The sequence below is a fragment of the Nansenia antarctica genome (assembly GCF_963989245.1).
Source record: "Nansenia antarctica genome assembly, chromosome: 16".
In the NCBI taxonomy this organism is placed as follows: domain Eukaryota; kingdom Metazoa; phylum Chordata; class Actinopteri; order Argentiniformes; family Microstomatidae; genus Nansenia; species Nansenia antarctica.
In genome coordinates, this window is record NC_137686.1 from 28151069 (window position 1) to 28169262 (window position 18194).

Sequence of the window (18194 nt, forward strand, 5' to 3'; positions counted from 1 at the left end):
ATGAGTAAACACAGCTCGCACGCACGCGAGGAATTGGTGTGTAGTTGTGTGTATCTGTGTGTATGAAGAGATTTGGTGAGGCTGCATTCTTCATTTTTTTATGCTCCAGATTGTGGAATGCACTGCCAGTTTACATTAGGGATGCAACCCCAATGCAAACGAGAGCCACGCGCACGAACGTCACGACACACACCTATTGGGGCTGGAAGAGCAGTCCACACAGTTACACAAAACAAGTACTTTATTATTCTGCCTTCCTTACAAAACAGACTGACACAGTGGGGGGGGGGGGGGTCAGAGTTCAGGGGTCAAAGGTCACCCTTCCTCTTCTCCGCCCCCACAGACAGATAAACTAACGGCAAGGACGTCAGTAAAAAAGAAAAAAAAACGCAAACAAACAACAAAAAAGTACATCATCAGGAACATTCCATATCCAGGAACATTCCATACCCAGGAACATTCCATATCCAGGAACATTCCATATCCAGGAACATTCCATATCCGATGACACGGCCGGTAGAATAAAAATCGAAGACTGAGATGGCGGGGGGGGGAACGGTTTAAAATACAAAATAATCAGGGGGGCCAACCCATCTTTAACCCAGAGTTCATACGCCGTGGCCAGGGCCGGGACTACTTCTTGGGGACTACTTCTTGGCGTAGGGATCTACTTCTTGGCGTAGGTGATCTTCATGGCGCATGTGGCCGTGATCCTGAAGCCCTGCAGCGCGTCCTTGGCCACGCCCGCCTGCCCCTCGCTCTCAAACTCCACAAAGGAGATGTCGTGTTTGCCTGGGACCAGACGCACCTCCTTGAAGCCTGGGAACCTGTTAGGGGGGGGGGGGGGGACAGACAGGTTAGCATCTAGAGAACATGTCAGGGTGAACACACACACACACACAGATAGATAAGTCATCTCGACCAGTGGTTGTCAAACCTCTCCCTCTGGGACCCCCAGCCTCTCCTCGGGGACCCCCAGCCGCTCCACATATCTGATCTGTTCCACCGCCACCAGCACACCTGATTCAACTAATCAACTACAAAGCAATTATGATTTGATCAGTTGAATCAGGTGTGCTGCTGGTGGAACAGATGAAATACGTGGAGCGGCTGGGGGTCCCCGCGGAGAGGTTTGACAACCACTGGTCTAGAGACCATGTCTAGAGAACATGTCAGAACACACACAGACGGACAGACAGACAGGTCAGCATCTAGAGAACATGTCAGAACACACACAGACAGACAGGTTAGCATCTAGAGAACATGTCAGAACACACACAGACAGACAGGTTAGCATCTAGAGAACATGTCAGAACACACACAGACAGACAGGTTAGCATCTAGAGAACATGTCAGAACACACACAGACAGACAGGTTAGCATCTAGAGAACATGTCAGAACACACACAGACAGACAGGTTAGCATCTAGAGAACATGTCAGAACACACACAGACAGACAGGTTAGCATCTAGAGAACATGTCAGAACACACACAGACAGACAGGTTAGCATCTAGAGAACATGTCAGAACACACACAGACAGACAGGTTAGCATCTAGAGAACATGTCAGAACACACACAGACAGACAGGTTAGCATCTAGAGAACATGTCAGAACACACACAGACAGACAGACAGGTTAGCATCTAGAGAACCCAGGGAACCTGTCGGGGGGAGTGTATATACAGTGTGTGTGTGTGTGTGTGTGTGTGTGTGTGTGTGTGTGTGCATAAACCGACTAAAGAAATGCATGTATCAATTAGCATCATCATCCTCCTCTTAAACAATTGTTGTTGAATGAATGCAGCCAGAGTGAGGCACTCTGGGTAGAGCTCAACTCATGACTGATGAAACAGGAGGTCACGTGACGAACCAGGAAGTGATCAGGAGGACACATGACGAACCAGGAAGTGATCAGGAGGACACACGACGAACCAGGAAGTGATCAGGAGGACTTACTGGTTGAACAGCATGGAGAGCATCATCTCATTGGTCTCCTCTGGCAGGTTGTTGAGGAACAGGATGTAGTTGGGTGGGTTGTCTGGAACCTGGAGACAACAAACAAACAATCAGTTTGTTTTCCTTTAAAAAAATAAAAAAATATATATTTCTGTTTTGTCTGATTCTGTTGTTAATGAAAAGAAAAAAAGAAAAAAAAACGATCAAAACAATCGATCACTTTTACAAAAGGCGACAGGGAAGAACAAACAAGCGTGTAAATAACGCCTAATAAAACAATAAAACACTCCCGGCCCAGACTTTATAGTCTGGTGGTTGATTAGCAGAGATGCTGGTCAGACTTTATAGTCTGGTGGTTGATTAGCAGAGAGATGCTGGTCGACGGTGTAATCGATAGGAGGACTTACCGGCGTGATAAATCACACCCACACAAGCAAAAACAGCTAATAGAATAATAGAACACAATACAAATTCTAGACAGACGATAGAATGTAATGTTTGGGAGCTCGTTGTGCTGGCAGGTAGCACAGCCGTGTGGTCCGGTCCTGAACCCCGGGACGAGAACGTCCTCTTCACATCAAACCTTGTTGTTTCATTCCCATTCTAGGGGTCTGGGGTGGTCCAGTGGTCTGGGGTGGTCCAGTGGTCTGGGGTGGTCCAGTGGTCTGGGGTGGTCCAGTGGCCCGGGGTGGTCCAGTGGTCTGGGGTGGTCCAGTGGTCTGGGGTCGTCCAGTGGCCTGGGGTGGTCCAGTGGTCTAGCACCATGGCCCGGGGTGGTCCAGTGGTCTGGGGTGGTCCAGTGGCCTGGGGTGGTCCAGTGGCCTGGGGTGGTCCAGTGGCCTGGGGTGGTCCAGTGGTCTGGGGTGGTCCAGTGGTCTAGCACCGTGGCCTGGGGTGGTCCAGTGGTCTAGCACCGTGGCCTGGGGTGGTCCAGTGGTCTGGGGTGGTCCGGTGGTCTGGGGTGGTCCAGTGGTCTGGGGTGGTCCGGTGGTCTGGGGTGGTCCAGTGGTCTAGCACCATGGCCTGGGGTGGTCCAGTGGTCTGGTACCATGGCCTGGGGTGGTCCAGTGGTCTGGGGTGGTCCGGTGGTCTGGGGTGGTCCAGTGGTCTAGCACCATGGCCTGGGGTGGTCCAGTGGTCTGGGGTGGTCCAGTGGTCTAGCACCATGGCCTGGGGTCGTCCAGTGGTCTATAGGGGTGTAACGATACATCGATTCACATCGATGCATCGATTCATTGACTAACGATCTGATTACATCGACGCAATGTAAAAATATCGATCTATATCGTCATCTTAAAGATACACCTTTATTTTGAAATGGCACATTCTGCGTGACTGTCACCATTTCCGCTGTCACCAAAGAGCGCTGCACACTGTGCAGGTCAAGTCATGGCGAGTAGCAGGGATAACGACGACGAAATTCGCTCTCCTCTCGGTAATAAGTCGGCGGTCTGGAAACATTTTGACGAAATGCGGCACAGCAGCCAGCCAGGGTGTTCCCGTGTGGAGGGAGGGAGGAGGGGGGAGGGAGGGGGCGTGGCGTGTGTGTGTGTGTGTGTGTGTGTGCTTGAGAGAGAGAGAGAGAGAGAGAGAGAGAGAGAGAGAGAGAGAGAGAGAGAGAGAGACAGAGAGAGAGAGAGAGAGAGAGAGAGAGAGAGAGAGAGAGAGAGAGAGAGAGAGAGAGAGAGGGAGAGATGTCTCCTGAACATGTTGATCAGTTAGTTTTTTTGAAGAAAAACCTCCCAAAGAAGAACACTGGAGGATATACTTAGTGATCTGTCAATATGCACTAAGAATGCGGAATTGTTTACATTTGTTTTGTTCTCCAGCTGAAATTGCTTATTTTGGTTAAGAAGAATGTATATAAGATGTACTGCACTGTACTGCATTTGCACTTATTATTTATTATTATTTTATTATTATTTATTATTATTGCACAAATATACTGTAGGTTAAATGGTGACCTTGGTTCAGTTCTAACTGTTAAAAATACTGTGTTTATGAGACAGTAAAAAAGTGAACGTTTACAAAAATCCTGCCTTAAAAAAGGGGGGACAAGTTCTTCCAGTTTTGTTTCATAGGACATTAATGTTTTAAAGCTGAATATCTCTTGTTTGTGAGACTAGTGAACGGGTCTATTTTTCTTTTTGTAACAGAAGAATACTGTATAATACAATATGATTTAAATGCTGGATACCTGGAAGAGCTCACAAATAAAATGTTCAAATCATATTCTAGTTGTTTTTGTGAGTTGATAATTGTGTTAGATTGGCATATGATATCGCGTCATATCGATCATATCATCATATCGATCTTGAATCGAATCGAATCGAAATCGTATCGTGACTGACATTGTGATATCGTCAAACATTGTATCGTCATACAAACAAATCGATATAATATCGTATCGTGATGAAGCTGGTGATTTACACCCCTAATGGTCTAGCACCATGGCCTGGGGTGGTCCAGTGGTCTAGCACCATGGCCTGGGGTGGTCCAGTGGCCTGGTACCATGGCCTGGGGTGGTCCAGTGGTCTAGCACCATGGCCTGGGGTGGTCCAGTGGTCTGGTACCATGGCCTGGGGTGGTCCAGTGGTCTAGCACCATGGCCTGGGGTGGTCCAGGGGTCTAGCACCATGGCCTGGGGTGGTCCAGTGGTCTAGCACCATGGCCTGGGGTGGTCCAGTGGTCTAGCACCGTGGTCTACAGTGCACACATATGCCCGTGTCGGCATGGGTTCGAATCCCTTGCCCTTCTGACATGCCCTCTCTCTCTCTCCCTTCTCCTCCTTACTGTCCTGTCTGTCTTCACTGTATCTGTCCAATAAGATGAACAATATGAGTGGGACTGCCGCACTCAGAAAAAATAAACTTTCATCTCCATTCTGTTGGATCCCCTTGGACCATTCTCTTGGACCATTCTCTTGGACCATTCTCTTGGACCATTCTCTTGGACCATTCTCTTGGACCATGCCTTACTGCGTCCCAGAGGAGGGCCTGAGCAGCTCACCTGAGTGGCGGGTGTGTTGGGCTGTGTGTTGGCCTGGCCCTGGGGAGACGGAAGAGAAAGTCATCGTTACATCACATCCCTTCTCAGCTGTTACAGTAACCATGGTAACCAATGGACTGCCCTTATACAGCACCTTTATCCAAAGCACTTTACCACGGCCTCTCATTCACCCATTCACACACACATTCACACACCAATGGCGGCAAGCTACCATGCAAGGCGCCGGCCGGCCCGCTCACTGGGAGCAATTTGGGGTTCAGTGGGTGGACCAGGGCGTGTGTGTGTGTGTATGTGTGTACCAGCCTCCCCTGGCGTGTGTGTATGTATGTGTGTGTATGTACCAGCCTCCCCTGGTGTGTGTGTGTGTGTGTGTGTGTGTGTGTAAGCAGGCCAGTCCAGCCCTCCGGCTCCCCTCTCCTGGCGTGTGATTGGTTGACGGTTGCCACGGTGACTCACCAGCGCGGGCTTCTTGTTCATGATGGACACCGGGTCCAGCGTCTTCTTCCTCTTGTCCTTCTTCTTGTCCTTGTCCCCGAACGTTCCCCTCATCTTAGAGATCACCTCTGAGTCCGTCCTGGCGTACTGGATGCGCTGGGGGAGGGAGGGGGGGGGGGGGGAGGGGGAGGGGGGGAGGAGCCAAACAAACACCGTCAACGTCAACACCACTGATCACTGATCCTGCACTGCTGAGAGGGAGAGGGAGGGAGAGAGAGGGAGTGTTTTGAGAGAGAGAGGGAGAGAGAGACAGAGAGCGAGAGAGAAAGAGAGAGAAAGAGAGGGAGAGAGAGAGACAGAGAGAGAGAGAGACAGAGAGAGCCCAGACAGACAGAGAGAGAGACAGAGAAAGAGACAGATAGATAGAGAGAGAGACAGAGAGACAGAGTCTTCTCTGATGTGACTGGAGACAGCATACCATGGGCTTGTTGTAGAAGGGGAAGAGAGAGAGAGAGAGAGAGAGAGACAGAGAGACAAACAGAGAGAGAGAGACAGAGAGACAAACAGAGAGAGAGAGAGACAGAGAGAGAGAGACAGAGAGACAAACAGAGAGAGAGAGAGAGACAGAGAGAGAGAGACAGAGAGACAAACAGAGAGAGAGAGAGAGAGAGAGAGAGAGAGAGAGAGAGACAGAGAGACAAACAGAGAGAGAGAGAGACAGAGAGACAAACAGAGAGAGAGACAGAGAGACAAACACAGAGAGAGAGAGAGAGAGACAGAGAGAGAGAGAGACAGAGAGACAAACAGAGAGAGAGAGAGAGACAGAGAGACAAACAGAGAGAGAGAGAGACAGAGAGAGAGAGACAGAGAGACAAACAGAGAGAGAGAGAGAGACAGAGAGAGAGAGACAGAGAGACAAACAGAGAGAGAGAGAGAGAGAGAGAGACAGAGAGACAAACAGAGAGAGAGAGAGACAGAGAGACAAACAGAGAGAGAGAGAGAGACAGAGAGAGAGAGAGACAGAGAGACAAACAGAGAGAGAGAGAGAGAGTATGTTACCATGGGTTTGTTGTAGAAGGGGAAGCCCTGCAGCTGTCTCAGGGCGTTGGTGGCGGAGGCCAGCTCCTTGAACACCACGAAGGCCTGGCCTCTCATCTTCATGGTCTTCTGGGCCACGATGTCCACGATCTGCCCGAACTGGGAGAACAGGGCGTAGAGGGACCGCTTCAGCTCTGGAACACAACCACCACAACCAGAATTATTTGTATTGCCAAGTATATTCGCACATACAAGGACATTGACTTGGTGTGGTCGGTGCGTAAGACATAAAGATACAAACAACAACATCATTTAAAAAAAAACATCAATGTAATAAACAGCACTATATAAGCAACAATAGTTTAATACGTCAATGACAGAACAGGGGCAGTAGAACAATAAGTATGTAGGCTGTAAATTAGAGTATGTAAAACTAATATAGATAGATTACATTGTGTGTGTGTGTGTGTGTGTGTATATGTGTGCAACAACACTGGTTATATTAAGGCTATACAAACTGTTGTTAGAGGACTCATTAATACATAGCTCTGCACTGTAGCTGCTGCGAAACACAGGATGAGATATTATTATTGCGTAAACATGAGCAGGCAGGAACACTGGAGGAGAGCTGTGCATGTGTCAGGATCCTGATTAATTTCTACAGGAGGAAGAGAAGCAGTCTTCTCACCGTCTTTCTTGATCTTGTCGTTCACATTGTTGATGTAAATGGTGTGGTTGGGCCGGATATCCATGATGATTAACAAACAACAAACAACCCCTTTACCTGGAACACAAGGTTCAGAGATAGGAAATGTTAGGATATTTATAGCATAGCATAGAGTACAGCACAGTGTTTTATCTGTATAGTATAGTATAGTGGATAGTGTATATAGCCTTTATTTATGTAAACCAGCTCTTTTCCCTTCTTGTTTTTAGTATTTCTTTCCTAGCACCAGGGGAGCCCCCCCCTCCCAAATTTCATTGTTTGGTACCTGTACTGTATTAATGACAATAAAGACCATTCATTCATTCATTCATTCATTCAATAAACACAACAGACACATGCTAACAGTCATTAGCTGGGAGGGACAGAGAATGAATGGCTCTGGACGGGGGGGCTGTGGCTAACTGGCTAGCATCTCTAGCAAGAGTTACTCTAGCTGCAACCCTGAGACCCCTGGCTGGTAAACCTCGCAGACACACGTGGAGATAGATCAACGCAACACTAAGTCCAGATCTACCAGATGATATGATGGGTGAAGTTCAGGAGAAGTTAGATTGTCGCATGCTCACCTCTCTCTCTGTCCTGGTTCAGTCAACGCGGTTCCTGGTTCTTCTTCTTCTTCTTCTTCTTCTTCTTCTTTTTTCAACTGGCGGTTGACAACCAAATGGTGTATTACCGCCACCGCTGGACTGGAGTGTGGCACAGGACTTGCTTTACTAACTTAAATTCTTTTTAAAAGCCCTGTTTCCCTTAAAAAGAAAAACAACAACTTTAAAATCTTCCCTTCCCTTCTCTGTAAAATATATTTCATCTCAAATACTTCTTTATTTTCCTCCACCTGAGCAATAAACCTACGCCTTTCGTTATGGTACTTTTGGCAGTGTATTAAAACATGTTCCACTGTTTCTGGTTTATTCCATAGACACTGCTCACAGTTGCCATCTGCATGCTTGTTTATTAAAAACAGGGTACTATTTAAATTGGTATGTCCAATCCTTAACCTGGCCAGCACCACCTCTTCACGCCTGGACCTGCATGTACTATTATCCACCCTCACTTTTGGTTGAAAATAAAATAGGTGTCTCCCAGAGGTCCCACTGTTCCAAATATACTGCCATTTCTCATACGATTTTGCTTTTATAATACTTTTTACCTCTGCCTTACTGTATTTAATTTCCACCTCCACTCTCTCTTTTTCTACTGCTTTCTTGGCATAGGTGTCAGCCAACTCATTTCCCTCCACCCCTATGTGAGCTGGCACCCACAGGAAAGAAAATTTAAAACCTGCTTTTAACATCCCACTTGCTAATTGTAAAATTTCTAAAATAATATCCATCCTGGATGCTGAGTGTGCATTTTGCATACTTAAAAGAGCAGAGCTGGAGTCAGATGCTATTACTGCTTGCCTGTTACACCCAACACTTTCAACCCATAACAGGGCAAACCATATGGCTAAAAGTTCTGCTGTGTAAACCGCCAAATTATCAGTCAGCCTCTTTGTTATAGCCAGACCCATTTCCGGTATCACATGAGCTACTCCCACCCTCCCATCACTCCTTTTTGATGCATCTGTGAAGATAATCAACCTCTGATTATACTGTTCCCTAATGTATTCCTGTACCTTCCATTTATCTATTCCCCCTTCCTGTTTTGCTTCAAGCAGTCCTAGATCTACTGTCACCTCTTCAAATGTCCAGGGGGGGACTGCAGGGAATGCCACCGTGGGGCTAATATTAAAATTGCTTATGCTCATATTTACAACTTTATGTTGGATTGTCCACCCAAAGCTTTTCCCTCCCTCATACAGCCTCTCTTGGCAATCCCTCAGGACTGGCTGTGCAATATGGTCCCCACTGTGTCCCTTGAGGTTAGCCCAATATACCAGAGCAAGCTGGTCTCTTCTCAAATGCAAAGGCATCTCGCCCACCTCTACCTGGATTGCTGCTATCGGAGAAGTTTTAGCTAATCCACTACAAATGCGCAGAGCTTGATTGTGCAACATATCAAGTTTCCTTAATGTGGATTTAGACGCTGACACATAAACCACACAGCCATAATCAAATACTGATCTCATCATGCCAGTGTAGATTGCTCTCAATGCAGACCCAGACGCACCCCACTCAACTCCACACAAGCACCTCATTATATTTAAAACTTTCTTGCATTTAGCCTCCATCTCCTGTATGTGGAAGGCCCAAGTTAACCTCTTATCAAACCACATCCCGAGGTATTTAAAAACCTCAACTCTTTCCAACTCTCTGCCTGCCAACTGAATTTTAAATTCAGGACCAATGTTCCCCCTTGAGAAAAACATAACCTTGGTCTTCTCTACCGAAATCCTAAATCCCCACTGTACAGCCCATTGCTGGACTTCATTAACTGCCTTCTGCATTTTCTTAACAATAAAACCTACATTCCTCCCCTTCTTCCACATAGCACCATCATCAGCAAACAAAGCCACTCCGTCAGTTCCCTGTACATTTTTAAAAATATGATCTATCATAATATCGAACAATAAGGGGCTTACAATGCTTCCCTGGGGGGTTCCATTCTCTGCTATATATCTAGCACTGACCTCCCCATCAATTTTAACCCTCAGGCTCCTTTCATACAAAAAATCCTTAATCCACCTGAACATTCTGCCCCCAACCCCCATTTCCTGCAATTTTATCAACAGTCCCTTTGTCCACATCATATCATATGCTTTCTCAATATCAAAAAAGACTGCTACCACTACCTCTTTGTTTACTTGAGCTCTTCTAATGTCATCCTCCAAGCATATAACAGGGTCCATAGTACCTCTCCCTCTTCTAAATCCACTCTGGTAACTCTGTAGCAGATTTTTTGATTCCACCCAGTAGGTTAACCTGTCATTTATCATTTTCTCCATAGTTTTTCCCACCTGGGAGGTTAATGCAATTGGCCTATAGCTGCTTGGATTGTGGGGATCTTTACCTGGTTTTCTAATTGGCACAATTAAGGACTCTTTCCACCCCTGGGGAATTACTCCCTCTACCCAAATTTTGTTGCACAGCATCAACAGAACATCTTTCCCTTTATCACTCAGCTTCTCCAACATGATATAACAGATAGAGTCCCTCCCTGGAGCAGATTTCTTTAACTTCCTCAGCACCTTAAGTAGTTCCGCTCTAGTGAACAATGCATCCAAGCTGCCCTCTACTCCATCCACCCTCACATCTACATCCGGATACCTTAACATAGTCTCTTCCCTCCCTTTCTTCTCTTCCAGACTTAAGTTGTCAGAGCTATGTACCCTAACCAATGTTCTAGCAATGACTTCAGCTTTCTCTTTGCTTGTAACAATAACATCATCACCTTCAATAAGCATAGGATACCCATATTTCCTCCCTATCCCTTTCATATTTTTAACCATTCCCCACACCTGCCCTATTGGAGTAGTACGTCCCACAGAGTCACAGAACTTTCTCCAGTGCTCCCTCTTTGCCTTCCTAACAGCTCTCCTTACTAGTGCCTGTGCTCTCTTATATTCAGTCAGTAGCTGAAAGTTATGGAGATTCTTCAGTCTCCTAAATGCTCCATTCCTTATTTTAACAGCATCTTTGCATTCTTTTGACCACCACGGTACTCTTCTATTCATTTGCCTTGGCCCTGATTTCGGTATCGCCTCCCCTGCTGCAGCCACTATACCTGCATTAATTTCGCTGCATACCTCTTCAATGCCCCTACTCCCATCTACCAAGGACAACCACTCTTCACTTACTTCTGCAAACTTCCCCCAATCCGCTTTCTCTAGTATCCATCTCCCTCCTCTTATTTCACAATCCTTTCCCAGTTCCACCCCCACCCGAACCCTGATGGGGTAATGATCACTTCCAATGGTATTCCCTGCAAGAACTTCCCACTCACATTTATCTGCCACATTCCTGGATACTATGGTTAAGTCTAAGACTGATTCAGTCCCTCTGGTGATATCTATTCTAGTTGCAGACCCATCGTTAAGACACACTAGACCCTCCTCTCCCATGAACTCCTCTATAATAGTCCCATTAGCATCATCCCTATCTCCCCATAGTGTGTTATGCGCATTAAAATCCCCACACCAGATTGTTTTCCCAGACAGATCCTTCCAAATACCTTCCAGTTGTTTAATTTCTAACTGTCTACATGGGTTATAGAAATTACTGATCAGGATTTTACCCTCCTTCGACCACACCTCAATAATGATAAACTCCAAGTCATCTCCTTTCCTCACCTCCCTGTACTGTATGCCACTCTGAATAAAGGTGATGACCCCCCCACCCCTACCGGTATCTCTGTCCCGTCTAACTGACACATATCCTGCTATCACAAAATCTAGTTTAGGAATCAGCCAGGATTCTTGTACACATATTACATTTGGCATAACCTCCAGATCTTCAACATACTTTTTAAATTCCTGCCCATTAGAAATCAAACTCCTTGCATTGGTTCTTCTTCTTCGGTGGATGGACGGAAGTCACGGGCAGGATTAACCCTCTACTGCCTCCACCGGACGAGGAGGGAAGTGCATGACACCAGCAGACAATAATAATAATAATAATAATAATAATAATAATAATAAGCTTTATTTGTAAAGCACTTTTCCTGCAAACGTTGCAGCTCAACGTGCTTTAACATCCACACAGGATAAACACCGGTGCCCCCCTCCCCTCTCTGGAGGAGCTGTACAACACACGCTGTCTCAGGAGGGCTTCAGGGACCCGACCCACCCTGGGCACGTACACTTTGTCAAGCTGCCCTCGAACAGGAGGTACAGGACCCCGGCCGCTAAGACAAACAGACTGAAGGACTGCTTCTACCACAGGGCCGTCAAGGCCCTGAACACAGAAAAGGCCTAAGTTCTGGGCCCAGGACAGTCCGGACGGATTGTATGGCAGCTAGTGCTGAGGCACAAACATGTACATTTTCAAGCCTGCAAACTGTGACACTTTAAAATAATGTGAAAAAATACTCTTTGTGCAATATGACAACCCTAGTTGACTATCTGTGCAGTATAGTACAGTGGATTGTGTACATAGCCTTTATTGATGTAAACCAGCTCCTTACCTTCTTGTGATTTTATGCATCTATGCTTTTTCTAAAATGTGTTTTCTTTTTCCTTTCCTAACACCAGGGGAGCCACCCCTCCTAAATTTCGTTGTTTGGTACCTGTACTGTAGCAATGACAAATAAAGTCCATTCCATTCCATTCCACATATTTAAAGCCCATTTTCCTGGCTACATAGTGTACAGGTTTTTACTTTTGCCTGCTTGCGGCTCTGTCAGTATTGATTGATTGATTGACTGATTGACGGAAAATGTTCATTGTGTGAAGCGCATTGAGTTGCATCTTGTAAGAAATGCGCTATACAAGTAACATTTGATTTGATATGTGCCCTCAAGGGCTCTGCGCTCACAAGGCTCTGCCCTGCTGATTGTTCCTAGGGTTAGAAGAAAGACAATCGGTGAGCGTGCGTTCTCCTTCCGTGCACCAACTCTCTGGAACCGTCTTCCACTGGATATCAGACAGGCAGAATCAGTAAAAAGTGTTTAAAAATAAGCTAAAGACCCACCTGTTTTCTGTTGTCTACGTGTCATAGGCTGTTTATTTGTGCTGTTGTAATTATGTGTGTTTTGTAAATTGAAATAGTTGTTTTTAAATTTGTTTAAAATTTGTGTTTTTACCTATTATATTTGTGGTGCGAAATTGTGTGTTTTTAAAATTGAAATAGCTGTTTTTATATTGTTTAAAATGTGTTGTTTTTTTACCTATTGTATTTGTGCTTGCTGCTTCCTATTGTAAAGCACTTTGATGTAAAGTGCTATACAAATAAAGTTATTATTATTATTATTAGAACACTAGTGATCAATAAAACACACAATAGCAATAATATAAACTATATTAAAACAAGAATAAACCATACAATCCAAGAGGCATAGTTAGAACAAAGATAACCAAAAAATAACTAAATAATATAAGAATTACTATATTTATACAATATATATATTATTTAGATCCCCCCCCCCCACCATGCATAATACAAACAAAAACATGATATAAAATGTCGTGTTTTCTCTAATGTTGTGTTTCCTCTCTAAATCTACATTCGAAGACCGTTTTAGTTTTTTCTCTCTTGTTTTTAATCTTTTTCCTAGCACCAGGGGAGCCCCCCCTCCTAAATGTCGTTGTTTGGTACCTGTACTGTATTAATGACAATAAATATCATTCATTCATTCATTCATTTATAATCGTTCATGTGTCATAAACTTTCCTTTCCTTCCCGAAAAACCCCAAACCGGTCCATACTGGGGGAGGAGGAGCGATCTTATCTTGTCCTCTGCCGGCCTCCGTATCAGCTGGGCTGTGATTGATCAGCTGCTGGATGACGCGTCAGGGGTTGTGATTCCGTTCCTGTGGCGCTCGACGAGGCTAGGCTACGCTAGGCTAACGCTGCAGTGGCTCAGATTGGGCTGGGCTAGGCTAGGCTAGGCTAGGCTAGGCTAAGCTAAGCGGCTGATAAAAGTGCACAGTCAAGTCACAGGGGGCGGTGAGGGGGGGACGGACAGCTCAGCCGCTGCAGAGGGGGGGCTACATAAACCCACAGCAGCACAACCACCTCCTACAAGAGAAAGTGACTTGAGTTGTTTCTGTTTAGTGTTTGGGGGTCTGGGGGACCTGCTGCAACACCCCCGAGAGAGAGAGAGAGAGAGAGAGAGAGAGACAGAGAGAGAGACAGAGCCAGAGCCAGGATCTCCAGAGAGGAGAGTGTTTCACACCATCTCTGTGCAGGAGGTAGAAAAAGCGTTCTTATTCAGGTAACCACATCAATCCTTTCTATTCTTTTTTTTTTTTCTTTAGCCCTGAAGATATTTCACCTTTGTTGTCTAAAGCTTTTGTTGTTCTACAGTCTAAAGTGTAATGAAAATGTCACATTGTGTTGACTTATACAGAGCAGAGCAGTCTGGTAGACTCTACTGCACAGGAGTAACAGCCATAACCAGTCTCAAAGGGTTTGTATGTGTGTGTGTTTTGCCTCTCTGCAGTGGAACCGGACAAAGCTGGCAGCACCTGGACCGCAGACAGAGACAGAGAGACAGAGACAGAGACAGAGACTGAGAGAGAGAGAGAGACAGAGAGAGACAGACAGAGAGAGAGAGAGAGAGAGACATAGAGAGAGAGACAGAGACAGACAGAGAGAGAGAGAGAGAGACAGAGAGAGAGAGACATAGAGAGAGAGACAGAGACAGAGAGAGAGACAGAGAGAGAGAGAGAGAGAGAGACATAGAGAGAGAGACAGAGACAGAGAGAGAGACAGAGAGAGAGAGACAGAGACAGAGACCTCAGGGTGCCACCTCAGGGTTCTAGTCTCTCTGCAGTCGAACCGGACAAAGCTGGCAGCACCTTGACCGCAGACAGAGACAGAGACAGAGAGACAGAGACAGAGAGACAGAGACAGAGACAGAGACAGAGACGGATGCGACGATGGCATCGGTGAAAGTGGCTGTCCGGCTTCGGCCGATGAACAGGCGGTAAGTCAGTCAAGTGTGGAAGAAAAACACTATGAATGAATGAATGAATGGTCTTTATTGTCATTGATATAGTACAGGTACCAAACAACGAAATTTAGGAGGGGGGGCTCCCCTGGTGCTAGGAAAGAAAAAAATAACAACAAAAAAACACAAGAAGGGAAGGAGCTGGTTTACATAAATAAAGGCTTTGTACACTATCCACTATACTATACTGTACAGATAGACGACTAGGGTTGTCATATTGCACATAGTGTTATTGCACATTCATTTGAAGTGTCGCAGTTTGCAGGCTAGAAATGTACATATTTGTGCCTCAGCACTACACCTGATTTTTTCAGTCCAGCAGCTGCCATCAATCCGTCCAGACTGTCCAGGGCCCAGAACCTAGGTCTTTGCTGTGTTCAGGGCCTGGATGGCCCTGGGGTAGAAGCTGTGCTTCAGTCTGTTTGTCCTTGCGGCCATGGTCCTGTACCGCCTTTTCGAGGGCAGCCGGGTAAAGTGTTTGTACCCAGGGTGGGTTGGGTCTCTGGAGATCTTGGAGGCCTTCCTGAGGCAGCGTGTGTTGTACAGCTCTTCCAGAGAGGGGAGGGGGGCGCCGGTGATCTTCTGGGCTGTTCTCACGACTCTCTGTAGCGCATTTCTCTCCGCGGTTGTGCAGCTGGAGAACCAGTTGCAGATGCCGTAGGTGAGGATGCTCTCCACTGCGCCGCGGTAGTAGGCCACCATTATCTCCTGCTTGATGTGTTCCTTCCTGAGGACTCTCAGGAAGTAGAGCCGCTGTTGTGCCTTCTTGATGGTGGCTGTTGTGTTGTTCTTCCAGGACAGGTCATCCCGCATGTGCATCCCCAGGAATCGGAGGGTTGAGACTCTCTCCACGCTCTCTCCGTCGATGAGCAGGGGCTGGATCTCAGACTTTTTCCTCCTGAAGTCCACGATGATTTCCTGGGTCTTTGACTTGTTCAGCAGCAGGTTGTTAACCTTGCACAGCTTGCTCAGTTGCTCTACCTCATCCCTGTACGCCGCCTCGTCCCCCCCCGAGATGCAGCCCACCACGGTGGTGTCATCTGCAAACTTTACGATGGAGTTGCTGGGGTGGACGGGGGTGAAGTCGTAGGTGTAGAGGTTGTAGAGGTTGTAGAGGATGGGGCTTAGCACGCAGCCCTGGGGGGACCCAGTGCTGAGTCTGAGGGCTGTGGAGGTGTGGGAGCCCACCCGCACCCTCTGGGGGCGGTCGGTCAGGAAGTCCTTGATCCATGCACATATAGAGTGTGATAGTCCCAGGTCTAGTAGTTTGGTCACTAGCCTGTCTGGAAGGATGGTGTTGAAGGCAGAGCTGAAGTCCACAAAGAGCAGTCTCGCGTAGCTGTTTCCCCTCTCCAGGTGGGATAGAGTGGCGTGGAGAGTCGTCGCGATGGCGTCCTCTGTGGACCTGTGGGCTCTGTAGGCGAACTGGTATGGATCCAGGTTGGGCGGGAGGCGTGTGAGTATGTGGGCCCGGACCAGTTTCTCGAAGCACTTCATGATGATTGGTGTGAGTGCCACCGGGCGGTAGTCGTTTAGGCAGCTCACCGTGCTTTTCTTCGGGACTGGGATGATAGTTGAGGTTTTCAGGCAGGGTGGGATGGTGGCCTGGGACAGGGACTGGTTGAAGATGTTGGTGAAAACCCCGGCCAGCTGGTCGGCGCAGTCCCTCAGCACCCGTCCCAGGACGCCATCTGCCATCAGGAAACATCTGAAGTAGCCTAGTGTAACTGTTTAGACATGCATGGTGGTCCTAGTGGGTGGTAGTGGGTGGTAGTGGGTGGTAGTGGTGGTAGTGGGTGGTAGTGGTGGTAGTGGTGTGGTAGTGGGTGGTAGCGGTGGGTCGTTTGGAAGTGATGTGATCGGTCAGAGGCGGTGAGAGTGATGCATTGTTTGTGTCCATGTCGGACCTCCATGAGACTTGAGTGTCCTAGCTGGTTCATTAAAATGAAAAGATTTAAAGGACCTTAAAAGCTTAAGTATGCATGTCTGTCTCTCACGAATTGGGACGACAGTAATAGTTGCTACATTGTGTCATTATACTTCAGAGAGGGACAGATGTTTTGGGATTTTAAATATCAGAACTCCGTTTGAAGTGAGTGTTGCACCAACTAATTAACCAATTAGACACAACGGGTCTGTGCAGTTGTCACACAGCCAGCGAGGTGACTCATTCATAACAAACATACATGCGGAAGTAGCCTTAAAGTGTGTCTGTGTGTGTGTGTGTGTGTGTGTGTGTGTCTGTGTGTGTCTGTTTGTCTGTGTCGCCTGTTTAATGAACACCTGGCTGTGTGTGGTGTGTGTTCACCACTATGAGCTGTTATGTATTGGGAACGTTTTTCGGGGGGAAAGAAAGAAAGAAAGAGAGAGAGAGAAGCCAGCGTTATGTGGCACGTTGTGTAATCTCACCTGTAATTAGAAATGAATTGCTTTAAGTGTGTGTGTGTGTGTGTGTGTATGTGTGTATGTGTGTGTGTGTGTGTGTGTCACAAAACATCTCCAACAAGGCTACAACATAGCACAGCCACGAGTAATATATGCTAATTAAACAGACGCTGTTATCTAAAGCGACTTGCGTTGCGGTGAGTGCATACCAGGGTTTCCGTTAGAAAAATTTGCTGTCGGACATCGTGTCCGGGAAGAATTCGATTTACCGGACAAACGTGATATATTCCGGTCATCATATTAAAATATAATAAAAAAAATCAAAATCAAAATCATATTTTTTTTCTTCTCCAAATCTAATATAGCTGTTTGTCGCGGTGATTACTGTTGTGTAGCGGCCTATATATGCCATTTAATGTCTATTTCTCATCCGATACGATTAGATGCGAGCTATATAATATATAATAATATAACATGATTTGACGCATGCGCGCTATGCCATGCGTCAAATCCAGCGCTGAACGGGTCCAGCGCTGAACGGGCGCCTCACTGGGAACTGAACAGACAGCATCGATCAATGAACGGACTCCACATTACGTTAACTGAAGTTTGTTAAATTGTTTGGGATTAATGTGAGTTTTCTATTTTCTCTTTACAGTTTTACCCTTTTTTTTTAAATCAATAAAACAACGTCATTTCTATAAGTCTCGCTGGTTGGGAAGGCATTTCGTTTAGCTCGGAAGTATGACAATGGGAAGAACATAACTGTTTATTGAGAAACAATTGATAGGCAGTCTGGGATACGTATATAAAGAAATACCACAATGTCTAGATGTATAACATTTTATTGAACAGTAACAGTGCAAGCATGTAGGCTACGGGGAACAGGGATTTTGGTCAGTAGGTCCTTTGTACAGAGGGCGTTTCTCTCCGACAACGCGTTCCCAGGTACCATGGAAGTCAGACTTGAAGTGGCTTTGCTTGATTTCCATCACAGATTCAAGGATTGAAACACTGATGAAAATAGGGAGTAATAGTGATGGGATTATTTTAGATTATTTTAGATTAGATTAGATTAGGTGAGATTCAAC

At 46.4% G+C, this 18194-nt stretch overlaps 2 protein-coding genes across 2 annotated transcripts in view; one reads left to right on the plus strand and one right to left on the minus strand.

Moving 5' to 3' along the window:
• Window positions 1-229: 229 nt before the first annotated feature.
• Window positions 230-7778, minus strand: snrpb2 (small nuclear ribonucleoprotein polypeptide B2). Its single transcript, XM_080546726.1, has 7 exons — window positions 7734-7778; window positions 7129-7224; window positions 6462-6634; window positions 5424-5558; window positions 4968-5006; window positions 1959-2047; window positions 230-827 (listed from the first exon to the last, which is right to left on the minus strand). Exons 2-7 carry the CDS (start codon window positions 7190-7192, stop codon window positions 668-670), a joined length of 660 nt encoding a protein of 219 aa, XP_080402852.1. The 5' UTR covers window positions 7193-7224; window positions 7734-7778; the 3' UTR covers window positions 230-667.
• Window positions 7779-14647: 6869 nt separating this feature from the next.
• The window catches only part of kif16ba (kinesin family member 16Ba), a gene marked incomplete at both ends in the record, with an annotated part of 40605 nt that continues 37058 nt past the window's right edge, over window positions 14648-18194 (plus strand). The window contains one exon of the mRNA XM_080547131.1: window positions 14648-14694. Within this exon, the coding sequence (XP_080403257.1) occupies window positions 14648-14694 (47 nt within the window). The remainder of the gene's footprint in view (window positions 14695-18194) is intronic.